The sequence below is a fragment of the Podarcis bocagei genome, assembly GCF_964188305.1.
Source record: "Podarcis bocagei genome assembly, chromosome: 6".
Taxonomy (NCBI): Eukaryota; Metazoa; Chordata; class Lepidosauria; order Squamata; family Lacertidae; genus Podarcis; species Podarcis bocagei.
The window spans coordinates 98,644,879-98,668,497 of NC_138130.1; the positions used below are offsets into that span (position 1 = coordinate 98,644,879).

At 46.8% G+C, this 23,619-nt stretch overlaps 1 protein-coding gene across 3 annotated transcripts; it reads left to right on the plus strand.

The window, feature by feature from the left end:
* The first annotated feature begins 8,508 nt into the window (after positions 1–8,508).
* On the plus strand, positions 8,509–21,883 carry ALG8 (ALG8 alpha-1,3-glucosyltransferase). 3 transcript variants are annotated; one of them, XM_081197401.1, is made up of 13 exons: positions 8,509–8,627; positions 13,156–13,234; positions 13,620–13,813; positions 14,529–14,638; positions 14,890–14,957; positions 15,112–15,242; positions 15,522–15,603; positions 15,750–15,870; positions 17,528–17,667; positions 18,689–18,828; positions 19,436–19,533; positions 20,493–20,565; positions 21,097–21,883. In XM_081197401.1, exons 1-13 carry the CDS (start codon positions 8,551–8,553, stop codon positions 21,326–21,328), a joined length of 1,545 nt encoding a protein of 514 aa, XP_081053527.1. In that variant the 5' UTR covers positions 8,509–8,550; the 3' UTR covers positions 21,329–21,883. The 3 variants fall into 3 exon arrangements, with proteins under 3 accessions (XP_081053527.1, XP_081053526.1, XP_081053528.1); XM_081197400.1 differs by having other exon boundaries at positions 8,510–8,627; positions 15,112–15,238; positions 15,500–15,603; XM_081197402.1 differs by having other exon boundaries at positions 8,529–8,627; positions 13,167–13,234; positions 15,112–15,238; positions 15,500–15,603.
* Positions 21,884–23,619: the final 1,736 nt, after the last annotated feature.

Below are 23,619 nucleotides of genomic sequence, written 5' to 3' on the forward strand. Positions count from 1 at the left end.
ATAGCAATATTGAACTGTTTACACAGAGACTGGGAGTTGTGAAGAGATCCCACATTTTGTTTAATGACGGGTGACTCATCATTTTAACCTCTCTGCCTCATTTTTCCCACTGGGAAGAGACTTGTGCAATCTTAACTTACTATAAAGGGCAGCCAAGCAGCTAAAGGTGGTTAAGGATGTCTGTGTTTCTGCAAGAGCTGGAGGATTCGGGGTGAGAGAGACTTTCTGACCTGAGCAGGGCATGACAGCCATTGGAGTTGATTCCCTCCTCGGTCATATTATAACGTCTCTGGCGTGTAGATATGAAATTGCCCAAGTTTCCCCAGTGCAGCAGTTTGCCTCCATGCTGTCGCTGTTTCCTTTAACGTGAGTGGCCAGTTGTAAGATTCAAACGGTCTGAAGAGGCGGCCTCCAGGATATTTGGGTCTTTTGCCTGTGGTACAAAATGGAACATGGCTTCATGGTACTAGGCTATTGGGGGGTATCTGTCTCTGCTAGCTGGCTGTAGGTAGAACGAAGGGCTGTAGCTCAGTGGCAGAGCCTCTTGCTTTGCATTCAGAAGGTTCCAGGTTCAATCCCCAGCTTCTGCAGATACGACTGGGAACATCCCCAACTGAACTCTGAAGTGCCACTGTCGGTATGTGTGGATGATACCGCGCTAGGGAAACAAATGCTCTTGGTAAAACGCCAGCTTCCTATGACCCTGTTTGTTCCTAAGGAGAAAGGAAGCATGTGAAAACTGCCTATGTGGAGAGTGCAGCTAACAGGCATTAGACAAATGCAAGATCATATGAACCATAGAATTGCAGCGTTGGAAGGGACCCTGTGGGTCATCTAGTCCAACCCCCAACCGTGGGGCTCGAACCCATAGCCCTGAGATTAAGAGCTACATGGCTCAGGGCTGAGCTACGTGGCTTGGGGCCATGATATCTCCTTCCAGCCTTTCCAGAACCAGCCAGCAAAGGGAGCATTTTGCAGCTGGTTACCCCAGCACTCATAATAATAATACAGTGGTACCTCGGGTTACATACGCTTCAGGTTACAGACTCCGCTAACCCAGAAATAGTACCTCGAGTTAAGAACTTTGCTTCAGGATGAGAACAGAAATCGTGCGGCGGCGGCAGGAGGCCCCATTAGCTAAAGTGGTGCTTCAAGTTAAGAACAGTTTCAGGTTAAGAACAGACCTCCGGAACGAATTAAGTACTTAACCCAAGGTACGACTGTAATTTATTACTTATAGCCTGCCCATCTGAATGGGTTTTCCCAGCCACTCTGGGCAGCTCCCAACAAAATATTTAAAACACAATAAAACATCAGGCATTAAAAACTTCCTAAACAGGGCTGCCTTCAGATGTCTTATAAAAATCAGATACTGTAGTTGTTTATTTCCTTGACATCTGATGGGAGGACGTTCCACAGGGTGGGTGCCACTACCAAGAAGGCCCTCTGCCTGGTTCCCTGTAACCTCAATTCTCGCAGTGAGGGAACCACCAGAAGGCCCTCGGAGCTGGACCTCAGTGTCCAGGCTGAACGTTGGGGGTGGAGACGCTCCTTCAGGTCTACAGGGCCGAGGCTGTTTAGGGCTTTCAAGGTCAGCACCAACACTTTGAATTGTGCTCGGAAACGTACTGGGAGCCAATGTAGGTCTTTCAAGACCAGTGTTATGTGGTCTCGGCGGCCGCCCCCAGTCACCAGTCTAGCTGCCGCATTCTGGATTAGTTGTAGTTTCCGGGTCACCTTCAAAGGTAGCCCCACGTAGAGCGCATTGCAGTTGTCAGATTGAGAAGGGGTGTTGGATACGGACGGACATAGATTCTCAGAGCAAAAAGAAAAAAAGCATGAAGGGGCCTAGGTTTTGATCAGGCCTGCACAACTTGTGACACCCTCACCCCCAAAGAGACCATCTTGAGGGGCTGGGAGCTGGGGGCACTGTTATACAGTGGTTCCGCTCCTTCCTCCTGGGCCGTGTTCAGAAAGTGGTGGTGGGGGATGAGTGTTCAGACCCCTGGGCTCTCACTTGTGGGGCGCCTCAGGGTTCTGTCCTCTCCCCCATGCTTTTCAACATCTACATGAAGCCGCTGGGAGAGATCATCAGGGGATTTGGGCTGGGTGTTCATCAGTATGCAGATGATACCCAGCTCTACCTCTCTTTCAAATCAGAACCAGTGAAGGCGGTGAAGGTCCTGCGTGAGTGTCTGGAGGCGGTTGGAGGATGGATGGTGGCTAACAGATTGGGGTTGAATCCTGACAAGACAGAAGTACTGTTTTTGGGGGACAGGAGGCGGGCAGGTGTGGAGGATTCCCTGGTCCTGAATGGGGTAACTGTGCCCCTGAAGGACCAGGTGCGCAGCCTGGGAGTCATTTTGGACTCACAGCTGTCCATGGAGGCGCAGGTCAAATCTGTGTCCAGGGCAGCTGTTTACCAGCTCCATCTGGTACGCAGGCTGAGACCCTATCTGCCTGCGGACTGTCTCGCCAGAGTGGTGCATGCTCTGGTTATCTCCCGCTTGGATTACTGCAATGCGCTCTACGTGGGGCTACCTTTGAAGGTGACCCGGAAACTACAACTAATCCAGAACGCGGCAGCTAGACTGGTGACTGGGGGCGGCCACCGAGACCACATAACACCGGTCTTGAAAGACCTACATTGGCTCCCAGTACGTTTCCGAGCACAATTCAAAGTGTTGGTGCTGACCTTTAAAGCCCTAAACGGCCTCGGCCCTGTAGACCTGAGGGAGCGTCTCCACACCCAACGTTCAGCCCGGACACTGAGGTCCAGCTCCGAGGGCCTTCTGGCGGTTCCCTCACTGCGAGAATTGAGGTTACAGGGAACCAGGCAGAGGGCCTTCTCAGTAGTGGCGCCTTCCCTGTGGAACACCCTCCCACCAGATGTCAAAGAGAACAACAACTACCAGGCTTTTAGAAGACATCTGAAGGCAGCCCTGTTTCGGGAAGCTTTTAATGTTTGATGTATTATAGTATTTTAATATTATTTTGGAAGCCGCCCAGAGTGGCTGGGGAAGCCCAGCCAGATGGGCGGGGTATAAATAATAAATTATTATTATTATATTATTATTATTATTATAGCTCACTAGCCACATGCTTCATTTGGAGTAGACTGCATTTCTGCATTGCGGGGGGTTGGACTGGATGACCCTCGGTGTCCCTCCCAACTCTGCAATTCTATTATTTATTCATTTGAGGCGGCAATCCCACTCACACTTATCTGGGAGTGAGCCCACATTGAACACAGCGGGGACTTAACTTCCGAATAAACGTGCGTAGGAGGGCGCTGTTAGGGATTTACTGCCCATCTTTTGCATAAGCCTCCGGAGAGCTTAACGAAAAAATAAATATATTTCATAATGGAAAGCAGTAGAAGCAACAGAGCAGCAGATTGTTTTAAAGCCATAGCGACTAAAATGCACGAAAGCAATTAATAAAAGCAGGGAGTGTTTCTAGGGCACGGGTGCCTATGGCCAGGTCACCTCTCTCTAGGAAGGCATGCAGCAGTGGTAGCCAATTAATAATAATAATAATAATAATAATAATAATAATAATAATAATAATAATAATAATAATTTATTTGTACCCCATCCATCTTATTGGGTTGCTCCAGCCACCTTGAGCGGCTTCCAACATATATAAAAACATTTAATAATAATAGCATGGTACCCTACGCTTGTTGTTGGACTACAACTCCCATCATCCCTGGCTATCAGCCATACTTCCAGGGGCTGTAGTCATAGTCCAACAGTGATCTTGGTCCCCTGGCCAATGGTATAACAGCAGAGTGGGCAGTCAGCAAAGAGGGAGCTTGCCTCAGGACAGACCAAAGATGTCTGTAGGAAATTGGTTGCCAACACTGTAAAAACATCTGACTTTTCTGTGCACAGAAACTGGTCCTGTAAAAACTCTTTTGAGATTTCAGTTCACCACTTCTTGGAAAGAATTCAGAGCCAGATAGAGGGTGACTTTGAAATCTGCTTCATCGGGATGCCAAAGTGACCCTTTGAAAAGTGTCCTTAGATGTTGACACTCGATGCTCTGTGGGGGATTATGACGAATGGCGTTCAGTTCTGCAATAAATGCCAAACTCCATGACAGATCCTGTAAAGACATCTTATTGCAGAGTTACAGGGTCTTTGGGACTCTCTCTAAAAGCATATTTAACAGATGTTTATAATAAATCTGCTTGTTAACTTTAGAAACACGCCTCTGAGAATTCTGCATGTGTGTCTGGGCTTGGTTTATGACGGATCGCAATATCCCACAGGTAGTTGTTGCATGACAAAAGTAGAAGATGGAGCGTGACCTCTGTCCTCACCCCACCCCCAAGTTGCATGGCCCCCATTGACTAAAAGGGCGATGAAATTTGTTGAAGAGCATTTTTCAGACACAGAGACTGGCATGGCGGCCCGTTACAGATAAATTGTGGTTTTCTATGCATCAGGGCAGGAGGCATTGTGATCGTGTTGAACAACATTGCCTTTCCATTAAACTGACATCTAGGATAGATGACTATAATAAATTGTACATATGGGTCTGTCTTTGGAGAGTCTCCAGAAAACTGAAGTTAATTCCGAATACAGCCCCTGCATCACTAACCGTAAACTGCCCTGTGATTTTTGGAAGAAGGGTGGAATCAGACAATAGCAATATTATCTGGGCATCCAATAGTCCAGGCATAGGCAAACTTGGCCTTCCCGATGTTTGGGGACTACAATTCCCATCATGCCTGACCACTGGCCCTGTTAGCTAGGGATGGTGGTAGTTGTAGTCGAAAAACATCTGGAGGGCCAAGTTTGCCTATGCCTGCAATAGTCCCCGGGGACAAAAAAACAAAGCGATGATTGGTTTTCAAGCCTCTAGGGCACAGGTGGGGAACCTGTGGCCCTTGAGATATTGTTGGACTCCAACACCCATCTGCTTCAGGCAGATTGGCCCTTTAGTCAAAAATAAATTAGGGAGGTTTTATTCCAGAAACAACTGGAGGGCTTCAGGTTCCCACCACCCACCACCCCTGTCAATAAGCATTTCCTAATATTCAACTGAAACCTACCATCTTATAATTTCACCCAATCTATTTTCCCAGACACTTTATCATCTTGGTCACCTTTGTTGTAGTTCAGCGAAAACCTGGAGAGCCAAAGATTCTCCACAGCTGGCTGAAATGAAACCAGTGAGGTTAAAAGAGAAAGCAAGCTAAACACCTGCAGGATAAGTCTTCAAATCATGGGATGTCAGTTCCAATCACTTTCTGACTTGCTCATTCAGACAGACAATAAACTTGTCAGGGTGCTTCCCCACTAGACAGCTGAGACAACTTTGTATATTTCTGGTGTGCAAAGTTTCGCACCAATTTTCAGATCCTAGGTTTGCGTGGAATTCAAGCGGCTCTGGCAAAATGAAGAACAATAACAGCAATCATTTATCTATCACATATGAAGCTGTGTGGGGTTTGAGCTCACATTACTATTTATCTGTTTATTAGATTTATCAGCCCTTTGTGTAATGAGCTTGTAATCAATCCTCAGCATGAATACAAAAAAAGAATTAAAGCACAAGCATTCTCAATGGATGGAGCTGGACAGGTACTAACAATAACAGCTTGCTACGGTCTGCGGGTGGTGCTGTGCTCTAAACCACAGAGCCTAGGGCTTGCTGATCAGAAGGTTGGCGGTTCGAATCCCCACGACGGGGTGAGCTCCCTGCCAACCTAGCAGTTTGAAAGCATGTTAAAGTGTAAGTAGATAAATACCTTCCGGTGGGAAGGTAAACGGCGCGTTTCCGTGCGCTGCTCTGGTTCACCAGAAGCAGTTTAGTCATGCTGGCCACATGACCCAGAAGCTGTACGCCGGCTCCCTCGGCCAGTAAAGTGAGATGAGCACCACAACCCTAGGGTCGCCCGCGACTGGACCTAACGGTCAGGGATCCCTTTACCTTTCTATTGTCTGCATGCAACATGTGAAAGTTTCATTCATTCCTGTTATTACAGCTTCCTGTGCCCCAGTGCTGTGCTCTGCCAGTCAAGAAACAGCTTTTGCACGACACAAATTATGGCGGTGACACTATGCACAATTTAGGAGTACGTCCAGTGGGACTGAAGAGTAAACATGTTGCAAATCATAGAATCATAGAGTTGGAAGAGACCACAAGGGCCATCGAGTCCAACCCCCTGCCAAGCAGGAAACACCATCAGAGCACTCCTGACATATGGTTGTCAAGCCTCTGCTTAAAGACCTCCAAAGTAGGAGACTCCACCACACTCCTTGGCAGCAAATTCCACTGTCGAACAGCTCTTACTGTCAGGAAGTTCTTCCTAATGTTTAGGTGGAATCTTCTTTCTTGTAGTTTGGATCCATTGCTCCGTGTCCGCTTCTCTGGAGCAGCAGAAAACAACCTTTCTCCCTCCTCTATGTGACATCCTTTTATATATTTGAACATGGCTATCATATCACCCCTTAACCTCCTCTTCTCCAGGCTAAACATGCCCAGCTCCCTTAGCCGTTCCTCATAAGGCATCGTTTCCAGGCCTTTGACCATTTTGGTTGCCCTCCTCTGGACACGTTCCAGTTTGTCAGTGTCCTTCTTGAATTGTGGTGCCCAGAACTGGACACAGTACTCCAGGTGTGGTCTGACCAGAGCAGAATACAGTGGCACTATTACTTCCCTTGATCTAGATGCTATACTCCTATTGATGCAGCCCAGAATTGCATTGGCTTTTTTAGCTGCCGCGTCACACTGTTGGCTCATGTCAAGTTTGTGGTCAACCAAGACTCCTAGATCCTTTTCACATGTACTGCTCTCAAGCCAGGTGTCCCCCATCTTGTATTTGTGCCTCTCATTTTTTTTGCCCAAGTGTAATACTTTACATTTCTCCCTGTTAAAATTCATCTTGTTTGTTTTTGCCCAGTTCTCTAATCTGTCAAGATCGTTTTGAAGTGTGATCCTGTCCTCTGGGGTGTTAGCCACCCCTCCCAGTTTGGTGTCATCTGCAAATTTGATCAGGATGCCCTTGAGTCTATCATCCAAGTCGTTGATAAAGATGTTGAATAAGACCGGGCCCAAGACAGAACCCTGTGGCACCCCACTAGTCACTCTTCTCCAGCATGAAGAGGAACCATTGATGAGCACCCTTTGGGTTCGGTCAGTCAGCCAGTTACAAATCCACTGAGTGGTAGCATAGTCAAGACCGCATTTTACCAGCTTCTTTACAAGAATATCATGGGGCACCTTGTTGAAATCAAGGTAGGCTACATCCACTGAGTTCCCTTTAACACTTCCAGTTACAAACCAGTGAGATCCATATAGTAAAAGCCTGCAACCCCATGTTTAACCCGATACACTGTCTGCCAGGAATAACTCCCATGAAATTATTATTATTATTATTAATTGAATTTATATACAGTAATACTTTACGAACGTCCACCTCATCAAGTGTCCGTTCCGGCGAACGTCCACGGCAAACCCGGAAGTACCAGAACGGGTTACTTCCGGGTTTGCCACTCATGCATGTGCAGAGGCGCTAAACCACGCTTCACGCATGCGCAGAAGCACAAACCGCTCCGCTTGTGCGCAGACGTGGGACTTTTTCCTCCATCCTTTTTGGCTAGCGGCCGGGGCTCTGGAACGCATCCCAGTTGCAAAACAAGGTACGACTGTACCACCCTATACCCGGACACTGAGCCTCTTGGGATCGCTGATCAGAAGGTCGGCGGTTCAAATCCCCGCAACAGGGTGAGCTCCCGTTGCTCGGTCCCTGCTCCTGCCAACCTAACAGTTCAAAAGCACACCAGAAAGTGCAAGTTGATAAATAGGTACCACTGCAGTGGGAAGGTAAACGGCATTTCCATGCACTGCTCTGGTTTCGGTGTTCCGTTGCGCCAGAAGCGGCTTAGTCATGCTGGCCACATGACCCGGAAAAACTGTCTGCAGGCAAACGCCGGCTCCCTTGGCCTGTAAAGCAAGAGGAGCGCCACAACCCCAGAGTCGTCTGCAGCTGAACTTAACTGGACCTTTACCTATACCTATACCTGGATGGTTCACATACTAGATCAACATAAAAACATACATACATACACACACACACACACACACACACACACACACACACACAATCAGAATAAAAACAGCCCAATAAATTCTACAGGGTCAGGATTTAGACTTGGGACTACTGCATATTTAGAAGCCTGCAACCCTCTCACAGTCTGCCAGAAATAAGCTCCACTGAATTCTAGAGGCTCTAGGCTTGGAACCAACTGCACATAACAAGCAAAGAATCGGTTTGCAAACCGCATTGAAACCCCGCCTGCGTCGAGGCGGCTGCATTGACACACTCCCGCCTGCAGGGGGTGTGGCGAGGGGCGAGCCAGGACGCCGCGAGTAAAGCCAGCGCGCAGGCGCAGTACTTTTTCCGCCCGCCCGCCCTCCCGCGCAGGCGCCTGGATGCTGCGAAGGCGGTTGCAAACGTTGCGGCGCGGCAACGGCTCGCCTCCCCCCCCCACGCATGCGCAGTGCCCTCCGGCCCTCTGAGGCAAGCGGGCCGTGATGGCGGCGAGCGGAGGCTGGTTCGCGGCTCTGGCCTTCGGGGTCACGCTACTCAAGCTGCTCCTCATCCCCACGTAGTAAGGAGCCCGGATTCGTTACTATTCCCCCTCACATTCTTCTGGCGGGGAAGGGGCGGGCGCGAGGGGGCTTCCGGCGCCGCCATGATGGACGCGGCAGTTCCTCGCAGGGGCCTCTCCGCCCTCCTGCTGCCTGGTCCCTCTCTGTCTCTCTCCGAGTCTGCCTTGGGTTCCCCGTTGCAGGGCTTCCCTCTACAGCAGCGTTCCCCAGACTTTGGGCTTCTGGCAGTTTTTGGACTACAACTCCCATCATCCCCGACCGCTGGTTCTGCTCGCTAGGGATGATGGGAGTTGTAGTCCAAAAACTGCCAGAGGCCCACGCGCTTGAGAAACCTCGCTCCATAACTGGCATCTTATGAAATGAATGCGTGGCACGGAGAAGGTAGGCAGAGGAATGTTCCCTCCCCCATCTCCTCTCTTAATCGTGGAATAACTGCAGAGTAGGAAGGGACCCCCAGGGGTCATCCAGCCCAACCCCCTGCAATGCAGGGAACTTTTGCTCGAGGTGGGGCTGGAAGCTACGACCCTGAGATTAAGGGCCTCATGGGCTGTTGTATGGTGTATGGAGAAGTTTTTAATGTTTGATGTCTTACCTGTGTTTTACTGTACAGTGGTACCTCGGGTTACATACGCTTCAGGTTACAGACGCCGCTAACCCAGAAATAGTGCTTCAGGTTAAGAACTTTGCTTCAGGATGAGAACAGAAATCGTGCTCCGGCGGTGCAGCAGCAGCAGGATGCCCCATTAGCTAAAGGGGTGCTTCAGGTTAAGAACAGTTTCAGGTTAAGAACGGACCTCCGGAACGAATTAAGTACTTAACCCGAGGTACCACTGTAATTTGTTGGAAGCCTCCCAGAGTCCCTGGGGAAACCCAGTCAGATGGGCGGCAAGCATATAAATGAATTATTATTATTCAGGACAGAGGAAAGAAAGTGATTCTTCACGCAGCACATAGACAAACTATGGGACTTGCTCCCCCAGGAGGCAGCAATGGCCACCACCCTAGACAGATTTAAAAGAGGGTAGGCCACAGTGGTACCTCGGGTTACATACGCTTCAGGTTACAGACTCCACTAACCCAGAAATAGTACCTTGGGTTAAGAACTTTGCTTCAGGGTGAGAACAGAAATCGTGTGGCGGCAGCATGGCGGCAGCGGGAGGCCCCATTAGCTAAAGTGGTACCTCTGGTTAAGAACAGTTTCAGGTTAAGAATGTACTTCCAGAACGAATTAAGTTCTTAACCCAAGGTACCACTGTATTGTTAATGTTATTCCTAATTCTTGCAACCCTCCTGTAATGTCAAAAAAAGAGGGTGGGAAACCTGAGAGTCACTCTGTAGAACTTAAGCTGCAACTTTTAAATGATAACAAAATATACATTTCATAAGCAAAGCTCCAGTAAGTGTAAGGTTAGGAGACATATGTGTGAATTGCACAACAAGCAGTGCAGTCCCATGTGAACGTGGTGCTTTACAAAGAACAGGTTTGACAGGTCTCTGCCCTGAGGGGATTGTAATATAAAATGGACACCAGGCAGTCACAAAGGAAGGGGAGGGAATTCGAGACATAGGTAGGCGGGAAGAATATGGAATTGTTTTGATCAGGTATGCTTCGGCTTGCTTGCAATCAAGCATGTAGAGAACCCGCTCTACTTGACATGTTGCCCTTGGGTGGAAAAAGTTTTCCTCAAAACTCTCTTTTTTTCTTTAGATCACACCCCATTCCCTACACCTTATTGCAGGGATGGCCAACATGGTGAACTCATGCTGTCTGGGACAAATGAGAGTTCACAAAATCACAGAATTATAGAGTTGTAAGGGACCATGAGGATCATCTAGGCCAGTGTTTCCCAACCACTGTTTCGCGGCACACTAGTGTGCCGCGAGATGTTGCCTGGTGTGCCGCGAGATGTTGCCTGGAGGGAGGCGGGCGAGTCGGGCGGCGAGAGGCGGGGCGGGGGCGGCGAGGAGAGGCCGCCCAGCGCGGGGCTCTCGCCGTCTGCCTGCCTGGCTGCCTGCGAGCTCGGCGGGCAGCGCCTCCGTCCGCAGCGCCCGCCTCGCGGCTCTCATTCCCTGCCCCTGCCAAAGCTCACCCAGCCAAGCCGCGCTCTCCTTCCTGCCTCGCTTTGCTGCCTCCCCCCCACCCACCCCCAAAGCTTGGAGGTTCCCCGGCAAGGGGGAGGGAAAAAAATTGAAACTTACACTTTCGTGCGTCCCTCCCGGCGTGACGCTGCGCGCTGACGTCACGGGGCTGTAATGGTGGTGTGCCTTGAGATTTTTTTCATCAAACAAGTGTGCCTTTGCCCAAAAAAGGTTGGGAAACACTGATCTAGGCCAGTTCCCTGCAGTGCAGGAATCTTTCACCCAACATGGGGCTCAAACCCACAATCCTTAGATTCTGAGTCTCATGCTCTACCAGCTGAGCTATCCCTCGAGGCAAAGAGTTATAGACCAAAAGGCAGGGATGAGCCACCAACTTGGATTACTCTAATAGAGGTTTAGACAAATTCATAGAGCATATGACTATCAGTGGCTACCAGCCATGATGGCCATGCTCTGCCTCCACAATTGGGGAGGCAGTAAGTGGCTTCTGAATACCAGTTGCTGGACGTCGTAAGAGGGGAAGGTGCTCTTGTCTTGTACTTGCATCCTGCTTATAGGTTTTCTACAGGCATCTGCTTGGACACTGTGAGAATCAGATGCTAGACTAGATGCGCCTGATCCAACAGGCTTTTCTTACGTTCATGAAACATTTAGTGGGTACCTTGTTAGGTATCCCTACCTTAACCCAAAGTATGTGTGATTAAAATAATAGCATTCTTTCAATGCCTTTGTTTCCTCCCTGGCCTTTGTTCTTACCCTGTATCTATCAATCAATCAATCAATCAATCAATCATCTATCTATCTTTATTCTAATTCTCTGCCAGAGACCCCTTCAGATTACCTATCTTCAAGAAATTATACCCTAGTTGGCAGTGGAGTCAAACTCAGAAGTGCAGTAATACCAAGTTTATGAGGATCATGAGGGATTGGATACAGATCTAACTGAAGAGGAGGAATATTAGTTAGCCTCTGGGCTTCCAGGTGATAAAATGGGGAAAAAAGCAATGCATCAATTCCAGTAAATGTCCATTAGGCTTAATAATGCAAGAGATGCAGGTTTTGTCAAAGCACTAAAGTGTGTTGCTGTGTCTGAGGAAATGGACACCAATGGTACTGTTGACTATTGCAGGATGTGGTCAGACTAAAAACAAGATTTTCACGGAGCATATTTTGGTAATCAGTGCAATTATGTTTTATAGCAAGTTTTAAAAAAGAAAGAAAAAGAAAACATCAGCTCACATAGTGAAGGCTGTTACGATTAGCTGCTTTGGCCCAATTGTACATTAAGTACGTTTGAAAACCCTCACAAGGTCAGACCAAAGTCTCCTGTATTCCAGCTATTTGTTCTCATAGCGGTCAAACTGATGCTGTTGGAAAGCCCTGAAACTGGTCATGAGCGCAACAGCACTCTTCCCCACTTGCAGTTCCCAGCAGCTGATATTTACAGGTGTAGTTCCTCTCCATGCAAGGATTAGCTCCAATGTCTTGAGCAGATGATACTAATAGTGGGTCCAACAGCCAAGGAGGCAGTTTCTGCATGTGCTGTAGAGAGAAGTGAGGGGCAGATGGGGCTCATCCACCTGGGAAGGGAGCCCAAGTAGAAAAGATCCTAAACCTCTGCTTCCTTGCTGGATATATTCGGGAGATGAAAGGGCTAAGGCATAATCCTGACACAAATCCGGAGTGGAATCCCTAAGATGGTTCGATGGTGCCTTGTATGCCTCCTTTTGGCAATTCTTGCAGCCCAGCCGAGAGGGGTATGTGTTGTCATCTGAGCAGCTCAGGACCTCTACATACTGCCCAGGCTTGTACCCCTGGGAGGCAACTTCCGTGCTGCTAATGCAGCAGTTTGACTTCACCCCCAGAGATGCACTCCATTGTCTGTCTCCATGTTGCAAATTTTGGCAGTTGCAGCTTGTCCTGACATCCAGGGGTCAAAATGTCCTCTTCTACATAACTTTCTATGATTCTGTCCAGTCCACTTTTTTGTTGGTTTGCCCTGTGAGCCCACCGAGTGCCACTCTGAAAATCCTCCTTACCTTTTGGTCATCCACTGCTGTGTACATTTACCCATGCATATAAATGGGAATGTGAGTTGTAGATGTGGTGATAATTGATTCGCCGGAATGTGGCAGAAGTAATTTCTCATGAAATTAGGAAACAGAACTAACTGTAGGAAAGCTATTGTGCACAGATACCTACAGAGATGCATAGACATACATGTTAATGCATGAGCACAACTGCTGAAAGTTTGTCTCTTGTTAACAACCTAGCAGAGAGTTCCTCATCAGTTCTTACCTACTATTGCCCTGGGAAATGCAAAGTAGAAGTGCTCTGGTTTCTCTTCAGATCATATAAATCTTTTGCCTTTTACAAAGTAGAAAGCTATGTGGTATGATCCAGATACTAATTTCTAACTTCTTGTAGTCATTCCACAGATTTTGAAGTGCATAGGAACTGGCTAGCCATCACCCATAGCTTACCAGTCTCTCAGTGGTATTATGAGGTAAGTGTGTCTTTCTTCCATCTTGTGGAGTTTTGCAGATGATTAAAGGCTGCTGCCAGATATCTCTTCCTTGTTACTGGAAGCTGAATGGACCTCCAGTGCAGGCAATTGAAATGTCTTTTGCCTGTTTTTCCAGGCTTCCTAGAGTAAAAGTGAAGGTCTCTGTCTGGTTTAGAACAGCCAACTGATCCAGATCGTTCCCCTTTGCACATTTTTTTTAAAGCCACCCTAATTTGATTTGTGATGGGCTGTTCATGAAACGAGAGATCACTTGATGTTGCACTTGCCACACGTTGAATGTGCATATGTGAAGTAGCTTACAGTTGAAGGTCACCCAGTGATTGACACCTGCCTTCTCACTTGTGTTCTTTTCCCATGTTTACAGGCAACATCTGAGTGGACCTTGGATTACCCTCCCTTCTTTGCGTGGTTTGAGTATGGGCTTTCACATGTTGCCAAGTACTTTGACAAAGAGATGCTGGTCATCCAGAACCTCAACTATTCCAGCTACCCAACCATTCTTTTCCAGAGGCTTTCGGTCATCTTCACAGATGTGCTCTTCATCTACGCAGTTCGCGAGTATGTTGGTGCCCCTTTATTGTTTTTAAATAGGAAGTCTTTCTGTTTTGTGTTTCGGGAGAAGGGAAGATAAGCCACTGGAATCTGGAAAGAAATCATTCAGCCTGCCTCTTGTTGAAATCAGTAAATGTGTTGAAGAGTAGAATAGATGGAGTATTTTAGATGGAATAGATGGAGTATTTTAGATGGAATAGATGGAGTATTTTAGATGGAATAGATCAGGGGTGTCAAACTCAAATTCATCAGGAGCCGCATCAGCAGTTTGGTCACCCTCAAAGGGCCGGTTGTATCTGTAGGACTATGTAAAGGACATGTAAAGTGGAGGTTTCCTGTGTAGAATGGCCGGCGCCGCTAGAGGGCAGACGTTCTCTGGCTTGTAGGCTGCCGCACATGCGCTGAAGAGGTGGCTTTCTTGTGTAAAAAAAAAAGAAAAGCGAGAATAAAAGGTGAAGGCTGGCGGCCGCCGGCGGCTACACGGGCCACATGACGAGGTCTGGCGGGCCGGATTCGGCCCGCGGGCCTTGTGTTTGACACCCGTGGAATAGATGGAGTATTTTAGATGGAATAGATGGGAGTATTTAAAAAACAAAAACCTATTTGAAGGAGAAAACAATGTTAACATAACCTATAACCTGCACCTGATCTTTAAGAAATGCGTATGGAAGAACAAAGGGATTTGGATTTTGTCTTGTCTCTTTATTTCTCCTCTGCTCAGGTGCTGTAGATGTGTAAATGGGAAGCGAGGTACAAAGGAACCTCTGGAGAACCCTCAGCTTGTCCTTTCAGTTCTCCTCTTATGGAATTTTGGCCTCTTAATTGTGGACCGTATCCTTCCAAAGGTGTCAAAGGAAATCTGGCCAGATAACCTAAACCAAACATCAACATTTGATGGGTTTGGGAGGAGTGGGGAGATACCTATCAAATTCTAATGAGAATTGGAACTTCTAAATTTGCTACTGGTAAGAATTAGAACTGGTCATTCAACGTGGAAGTTGAATTGAAGCACTAAAGTTTAAAATGTTTCCTGGGTTAGGGCGTCTTTCTGAAGTGGATGTTAGTCCTTAACTCAATCACAGACATTCATTTTCAGTACAATGGCTTTCTGTTTGGATTCCTGCTGCTCTCCATTGCACGGCTATTCCAGGTAGTGTATTAAGAGGCAGCCATGCCCAATTCCTATTCTAGAAGTCTCATCCAGCTCTGAAGTGTGCATTCTGTTTATGTAGGCTTTGGATTCTTTGTTGCTTCAAATAACCGCCTGACCTTCCTCTTCCCTGTTGCCCCACACTCCCTTTCAGAAAAGGCATTTGGAAGGGGCTTTTCTCTTTGCCGTCCTCTTGCACTTCAAGCATATCAACCTCTATGTCGCCCCAGCATATGGTGTGTACCTCCTCCGGTCCTACTGCTTCACTGCAAATAATTCAGGCAAGTGATTGATGATTTCATAGGGGGAACGACCAGGGTCTGGATACATTGCCAGGTGAAAAAGAAGACTGCCATATTGGCTGTCCACAGTATCTGGTGGCCCCCAGGTTGGGAAAGACTGGTCTGTGACAAGAATTTAACTATCTCGGAGGAAGATCTTGTTTTATAATTGGAAGGAAATTAAAACACACTGCCAAAGCATTTCTTGTTTCTTTCACACACACCCTTCTGTTTTAATCATAATATTTTCGTTTTCTCCAGATGGATCCCTCCGATGGGGCAGCTTCAGTTTTCTTCGCTTAGTTGCCCTGGGATTCATTGTCTGCTTTGTTTCTGCACTTTCACTGGGACCATTTATTGTTTGGGTAAGGACCCTCATCCTCTTTAAAACATGCACCTGCTTCCTGAGTGATGACAGCAATAAAGCCATAACCACAAATGTATTGTTGTGTTACTTAATATAAATGAAAAATCTTTGACTAACTTTCTAACTTCCTTTTTCTTCCATTAGGGCCAGCTGCCTCAGGTCCTCTCTCGTCTCTTCCCTTTCAAAAGAGGCCTTTGCCATGCATACTGGGCTCCTAACTTCTGGGCACTGTACAACGCCCTGGACAAAGCGCTCTCCGTTATTGGTAGAGTATCTTAACCCTGCATGTATTAATAGCAAATACTTGTTCGGTGATTGTTGTTCCCTTTTAGAAATCTTCAGTAGGAGAAGCCTGCTGTGTCTGACCAGCACAGCGGCAGTTCCTCTCCTTACATTTTATTATTAATCTTTTGAAAGTATGCAAAAGAATATATAAACATGAGGGCAGTTTAACCGGGTTGGGTAAGTGGGATGTCCAGTTCAATCTCTTGCCTTTGACAGTCATCGGATACGACAGCAGCAGGGAGATTTCCATGCAAGTTCTTCATCTTTATAGTCTCCTAAAGAGTGTTTACTCTTCTTCTTCTTCTTCGGCGATCACTCGTAGTTGAGTAAGATTGGCTTCCATGAACACGGTCTTAATGGTGTGACTGTGGAGTCCAATTCTGGATCCACACTGGGACTCGATCATGGTGAGGGTTTGCCAAGCCTGCCTTCCTCTTAGCACGTTTCTCCCTTTCATCCTGAGTCCAAGCGTCTTCAAAGCTCATGGCACCTTTGGTAAAGGCTATTCTCCAAATGAAGCACTTGCAGGCCAGTGTTTCCCAGTTGTTGGTGTTTATACTACATTTTTTTAGATTTTCCTTCAGAGAGTCTTTAAGCCTCTTCTGTTGACCACTAGTACTACACTTTCCATTTTTAAGTTTGGAATAGAGTAGTTGCTTTGGAAGACGATAATCAGGCATCCCGAACAACATGATCAGTCCAACGAAGTTGATGTTGAAGAATCATTGTTTTGACACTGGTGATCTTTGCTTCTTCCACTACACTGGCATTAGTTCACCTGTCTTCCCAAGAGATTTGTAAAAAATTTCGGAGGCACCGTTGATGGAATCTTTCGAGAAGTTGGAGATGGCGTTTAGGAGTGTGTGTGCGCACTCAGAGGATGGCTTCCAAACCATCCTAAATATCTTCTCAGAAGCTTACTGTTTACTAAAGTGGAGTTGGTTATGTGCGTGTGCCTCAGACATCTTGCTATGTCTAAAAGGACATTTTTAGTAAAACTGTTTAAAAAACCATTTGGGCTGTGTAGCGTCCTTGCATGACTGCACATGACGACAATTAGGCTGCTGGACACTCAGCAATGGTCCCACAACAATTCAGTGCCTGTTTAACTTAAGCGAGCCTCATTCCTTAGTCCTTAAATAGGCCTAGAAGACCCGCTTTTTCCTTGAGACTTAACCCATTCAGTGCAGTTGGTTAGAGCATGGTGCTCATAACGCCCAGGTTGCAGGTTAGATCCCTATACAGAACAGCTGCATATTCTGCATTGCAGGGGGTTGGAGCAGATGATCTTCAGGGTCCCTAACAGCCCTACATTTTAATAATCCTTTGTAACAGGTTGCGATTATAAACTGACTCTGTTAAACCTGCTGGTTTTATTTTGGTTTTAATGCTGTTTTTTAGCACGAACATAATATTTTAAATTATATTTGGATTTGGGTTTTTACTTGTGCTATGAGACACTTTGGAGCATCTGCTCAAAAACTGGCTTATAAACCTTTAAATAAAATTTAAAATGTCTCTGGATGTAAACAAGTGTTGAAACAAGCCGTGGGACTTGCTTCCACATATATTTAGGGTGCGTATGGTGTGGCTGACAACGTGCCTGTCCTTCTTACAAACTTCATTATAACTTCCAGGTCTGAAATATAAATTCCTTGACCCTGCAAAGATGCCCAAGGCTGCCATGACTGGAGGGCTAGTCCAGGAATTTCAACATACCGTCCTTCCTTCAGTGACTCCATTGGCAACTTTGACCTGTACTGCCATCTCTATGCTGGTAAATCCATATCACTCTACCCCTCTGAGCACATCTTCATCTGCTTGCAAGCAGAGCCCACAAGAAATTTCTCCCCATTTAAAATGAATGCTCCCCTGTTAAAGCACCAACTTGCTTGCATTGAATATTCAGCCCACTCTGGTCCCTGCCAGTCTATTATGCCTTTAAAAACAGAGTTACCACTAGTTTTGCTTACTTCTTTTATGCCTTTAACAGTGGCCTGACATGCGGAAATTCAACAGGTGAAGCTTTTCCTGGGTTAGAAGTACATGGATGGGGAAAGCTTCAGATCTACACACACCTGTGTTAGGCTGCTTTTAAAGAGTCAGGAGCAGACTGCTCTTATGTTCTTAGGTGGGGCAAAATATTCAGACCCAAGAACCACCATTAATTGCAATCTGAAACATGAGGTCAGCTTCCAGTGTTCTGGATTTTGTTTTTACAGATTCTCTTAAATTTCACTGCTTGTCACCCTTTCTCCACCTCCCCCACCCCTGCTTTTTAAAAGATGGTTGTGGCACCACTGGCGCACCCATCACTTGAAAAGTATAGGGTACCAGATTGTCTCAGCATTATCCTCAAAACTACAATTCCCAGAGTTCCTTGGTTTGGGACCCACGTCAGTTAAACTGGCATGTAACGTAGGTGGTACCTAGAATCTCAAAAAGGCAATTTAACACTTTCTGGCAATGCAAAGCAGAATAATGGAGTGGTACCTTGGTTGTCGAACGGCTTGGCTCCTGAACAAATCGGCTCCCAGACGCCGCAAACCCGGAAGTAGGTGTTGTGGTTTGCGAATGTTTTTTGGAAGCTGAACTTGGAACTTTGGAAGCTCCTGCAGCCAATCGGAAGCTGCGTCTTGGTTTTCGAACAGTTCCGGGGTCGGATTAAGTTCGACAACCAAGGCACCACTGTAAAAATGCAGAGCTTAGCAACTGCTGAGCTCCCACTGAATGATAAGCCTGTGTTCCCGGCGCTGAAATGCACCACTGAAGCTTTGTTTTCTGCCTGTTGTTTCTAGCCCTCTGTTTTCTGTCTTTGGTTTAAACCCCAAGGGCCCAGAGGCTTCCTACGATGCCTGGTTCTCTGCGCGCTGAGCTCCTTCATGTTTGGGTGGCATGTGCATGAGAAAGCAGTCCTTCTCGCCATTCTCCCTCTGAGGTAAGAGGCATGGAAAGGGGTTCAGGTTGCATTTTTCTAACTTCCATTCTTCACACGTGGACCCCTTTCTGGGCAAGATTGTGGGAAGGTTGGCTTACAAATATCACACCACAAATGACATTATGGAATTCAAAGAGTGTAGTTTTCTTAATTCAATTTTCTCTTTAAAAATTCCATGGCTACGTAGGACTTCCCTGTGGATCTTGGGCCTGTTTCTGTGATATCTTAGAAACAAGTCAGGGATAAAGCAGCTTCTTACAGTTGAAGAGCAAAACAAGGAAGCAGCTTTGGAACTTGACTTCCTTGTTCCCCCTGCTGCTGCAGGAAGATCCCAGGTACTGCTGCAAAGGTGGACTCCCAATTCTTTTCAGCCCCAGCCAGCATGGTGGGATCTGTAATTCACCAACCTTGGGAAGGCTACAAGTTTCTCACCCCTGTTGCACATGGTTAACCAGAGGTGAACTCTGTGAAACGTCTGGGTAGACATGCATAGCGTTGTGCCGGGAGCATGGTGGCAGCAGTGAGGGAGGACCTTGAAGAAAATGATCTCTTTGAACAGCTTAACAGCTACTTTCAAAAATCTCCTGTTTTTGGTATGCATTTTTAGCTTGCTGGCTGTGGAGAGATCCAGAGATGCTGGCACCTATCTGGTTCTGTCCACTACAGGACATCTTTCCCTTTTCCCTCTACTGTTTACAGCACCAGGTAAGTACCTTCTATGTCTCACCACCTGCCTAAAATATTTCCTGGCTTACGCATTCGTTTTCAAAGATTACTGATGTACGTGAAGGGCCGTCGACACATCGAGAATATACGTCATTTAGGGCTGCTTCCTTTCATTGACTGAAACTCCTTTGAATTGAATAAAAGGGTTCCCCGATTAGTGGGGGAGTGCCTTATTTTTAATGTAAGTACTTCTGAAACAGCAGGTGCCTCTTCTTAGAAGGTGATGTGGCTCAGTGGTAGAGCATCCTACTTTGCACAAAGAAGGTCTCGGGTTTAATCCTCGCCTTCTCCAGGGAAGGCTGGGAAAGAACCCCATCTGAAATCCTGAAGAGCCATTGCTAGTCATTATAGGAAATACTGAACTAGATGGGGCAGTGGTCAGACTCAGTATAAGGCAGCTTCTTATGTGCCTGCTGCCACCGTTTTGTACGCTGCTTAGAGAGTTGTATTTTTATTTTAGGTAAAGGTAAAGGGACCCCTGACCATTAGGTCCAGTCGTGACCGACTCTGGGGTTGTGGCACTCATCTCGCTTTATTGGCCGAGGGAGCCGGCGTACAGCTTCCGGGTCATGTGGCCAGCATGACTAAGCCGCTTCTGGCGAACCAGAGCAGCGCACGGAAACGCCGTTTACCTTCCCGCCAGAGCAGTACCTATTTATCTACTTGCACTTTGATGTGCTTTCGAACTGCTAGGTTGGCAGGAGCAGGGACCGAGCAACGGGAGCTCACCCCGTCGTGGGGATTCGAACTGCCGACCTTCTGATCGGCAAGTCCTAGGCTCTGTGGTTTAACCCACAGCGCCACCCGTGTCCCCATTCTTTTTTAATCAAGTGGTATATGCACTTTGTTAAACAAAATAAACGCCAAATACAAAGAGTATTTCTTCCCCTATTGTTTTGGCCATATACAACATCTGCCAACTGTTTGTTGTGTTTCAGAACTGCCTATTAAAATCTTGCTCATGCTGCTCTTCACAGTGTATAGCTTCTCCTCGCTGAAGGCCATATTCAGGTAATGACCAACGGTGCAATCTTACCGTGTCTAACACAAGTTAGTTGTTGGGTTCAGTGGCCCTTACTCCCAGGTAAGTGGGGTTAGGATTACAGCCTAAATGTTTTTGCAAAGGCAAGCTTCCGTTTGGGCTTGCTTGGCTTGCAAATGTCTCTGAGTTCATCTTTTGGTTGTCTTAAGGAGGTGGGGCCCACAAACTGCTCACATTTTAGACTGGGGTTCCCTGTCGGCCTAGCAAGTCTTTGCCTGCTCTTGCATTTAGACTGGGAATAGCGAACCTGTGGCCTTCTGGCTGTGTTTTTGGACTCCCAGCTCATCAGTCAATGGTCTGGAATGATGGAAGCTGCGGAGCAAAAATATTTGGAGGGTCACTGGTTCTCAATCCCCGATTTAGATATTTCCTCCAGAATAAGACATGCTTGCTCTGCTTTGCAAAAGAGGGGTTGATTTTAGATATCAGTAACTATTTCAAAGTGATAATTTGTGAAGTGATTATATTAAAATCCTTTTTTCTGCTTTCTCTCTCCGCAGAAAAGAAGGGCCTCTGCTTAATTGGTTGGAAACAATCTACCTCATTGGGCTGATACCTCTGGAAATCTTGTGTGAAATTGTGATGCCTTTCACCACCTGGATAGCCAAATTCCCTTTCCTCCCTTTATTGCTCACCTCTGTATATTGTGCTGTAGGTGTCACATACGCTTGGCTCAAACTGTACATCTCTGCCTTCGCGGGACCACCAGCTGTCAGGCGAAAGAAAGAATAGCGATGCTTACAACATACCTGTGTCAACGGCGATACCTCCAGAATAGCCACCAAATCATGCTAAACTGTGATGGCTCCTGCCACACATGGTGCCATGTGCTGTTCATGCAGGGGTGCTCCAGAAATTGCTGCTGTTTCTTTAAGGATGTGGGAGCAAGAAATTTGTGAGCAAATACCCTTAAATAAGCAGGGGCAATTCCTAGTGTGAAAAGAGAAGACATTCGTTGCAGGAGAAGCCTCGTTTACAAAAGGATGCTTAATTAGAGGGTTTTTAAAAATGGAATTGGACTTTCTTTTTTTACTTTCAGTTTGAGCTGAAGCAATCACTGGTTATGTTTAACGGGTCTATCCTTACATGTAATGTGTAAGGTTACTTGTATGTATTATGGGACCGTCCTCCAGACAAGAAACTCAGGCTGCATGCCTAACCTCATTTATCTGGGCAGAAGCTCCACGGAATTCAGTGGGACTTGCTTCTGAGTAGATATGGGTAGGATTACAAACGTGGGATGAAAGATGTGAATAAAATATACAATAATTGCTTTTGTAAAAATAATTGTAGCGTTGCCTTTTTTATGTACGATATTTGGGTTCCCGTGAAGCTAAGGATTCTCAGCCTGTGGTCCTTTGAGGGAAGTCTGAACCTGGCATTAAAATGATTTTTCCCTCCCCCAAGTTTCCTTCATGTGCTGATATAAGATAACAGAGACATATGCATACATGTACGGTAATGTAATTGCAGGGGGGGGCATGAAAGCTTTGGGTGAGAGGGAAATGCAACACAAAAAGTGCAGAGAGCGATAATTTAATTAGAGCTGGAAAGTGCAAAAGAAGCATGGTGACCCTTTATAATAGCAATGATCATAGAATCTTAAAAGTTAGAAGTTCAATCCCCTGCAATGTTACCATTAACTAACAAATGTAATGGAGGGAAAACTATTGTGGTCCCAAGAACTTCATCACAATTCAGCTGTTTCATTGTGTTAACGGGAAAATCCGAGGGCTCCCTTGGACAAAAACAAAGACACCAACCAGGATAACTTGGAGCAAAACAGCAGCCTGTAGGCTTGGCCTTTATTGAATACTGTCGCGACAGGACTCCCACCCACAACAAGATGAAGCAAAATGGAGGCCCAGGACAAAAGAAGACCCCAACTTTTATTGGTTACTAATCCCCCAAACTACACCCCTAGAAATACTTTATAACTACATCATGACTACATCACAAACAGGAGGGGTTAAGGGAGGGGTTGTGGAGGTAACCTGTGTATCATGACACCTGACCTGTTCCCCTTCTCCCCCTCCCCATGAGTCACTTCCAGAAGACAAAAGGGAAGTTGCAGTTTCCTGCCCCCTGAGGGGAGACCCAATCACTGTTCCTTTGTTGCAGTCCGGGTTGAATCCACTCACATATGCAGTTTGTTGTGCCCTTGATGGGTCTTCTGTCTAGGACCATCAGGGTTGGCATAGCAACTGGGCAGGGCTCCTGTGTATGTGCTGGTATGCTCAAGGGATTATGGCTGCCCTGTATCAAACCTCCCCCATTTTGTAGCCCTTCCTTCATGGAGTAAAATTAAAATGGAACAGTGCAGATCCGATGTATGGTTGATTTTCTATGAATTTATAACAGAAGCGTAGCCTATGTACAGTAGTGTGTGAAATTTGTACAAACTGAATGATTGGGAGGGGGGTTTCCTGCGACAACTGCTCCTAGGGCAAAAGGAGAAACGATCTGGAGGTCTACCGACTGATTTGCAGTTAATCTGCAGCAGTTTCCGATTCCCACGTTACGCAAAGCCTCTCCTCCCAGAGGGGAGGTAGTGCGAGCGGGAGCGTATTCGGCCCCCTGCGTCATTTGCCACGCCGGTCAAGCCAGCCAATAGGGTTGGCTTGGGGGCGGAGTCTAGCCTTATTCAAGCGGCCGCGCGGCAGACCCGCACCTCTTTCTGCTTCCGGGAGTCGTGGGATCCAGATCTCTGCGTCGTCCTCGCCAGCTCCTCTCTCCTCCATTCCTTCTTACCTTCCTCCTCTGACCAGCAACTCTCTTCTCTTTTCTCCTCGAGGTTTGGAGGCTGCTTTGGGTGGGGTGGGGCGGAAAAAAGCTGATTTGTTTGGCTTTCCCCTCCCTGCCTTTGTGCTTTGTTTTTAGCTTCTCCCAGTCCAGCCGCTGTGTCCATTCCCCCCTTTTTTATTTTCCTAACATAAAACACATATACATTTACACAATACACAACACACCTTATTTTCATAACATAAAAGATACCTACATTACTCTATACAGTGGCGTAGCGT

Excerpts from the sequence above, each read along its gene's own strand:
- ALG8 (XM_081197400.1), top strand. The coding sequence starts at position 8,551 with ATGGCGGCGAGCGGAGGCTGGTTCGCGGCTCTGGCCTTCGGGGTCACG. Across the intron at positions 14,958-15,111 it reads CCATTGCACGGCTATTCCAG|AAAAGGCATTTGGAAGGGGC; the intron begins GTAGTGTATTAA and ends ACTCCCTTTCAG. Across the intron at positions 20,566-21,096 it reads TCGCTGAAGGCCATATTCAG|AAAAGAAGGGCCTCTGCTTA; the intron begins GTAATGACCAAC and ends CTCTCTCCGCAG.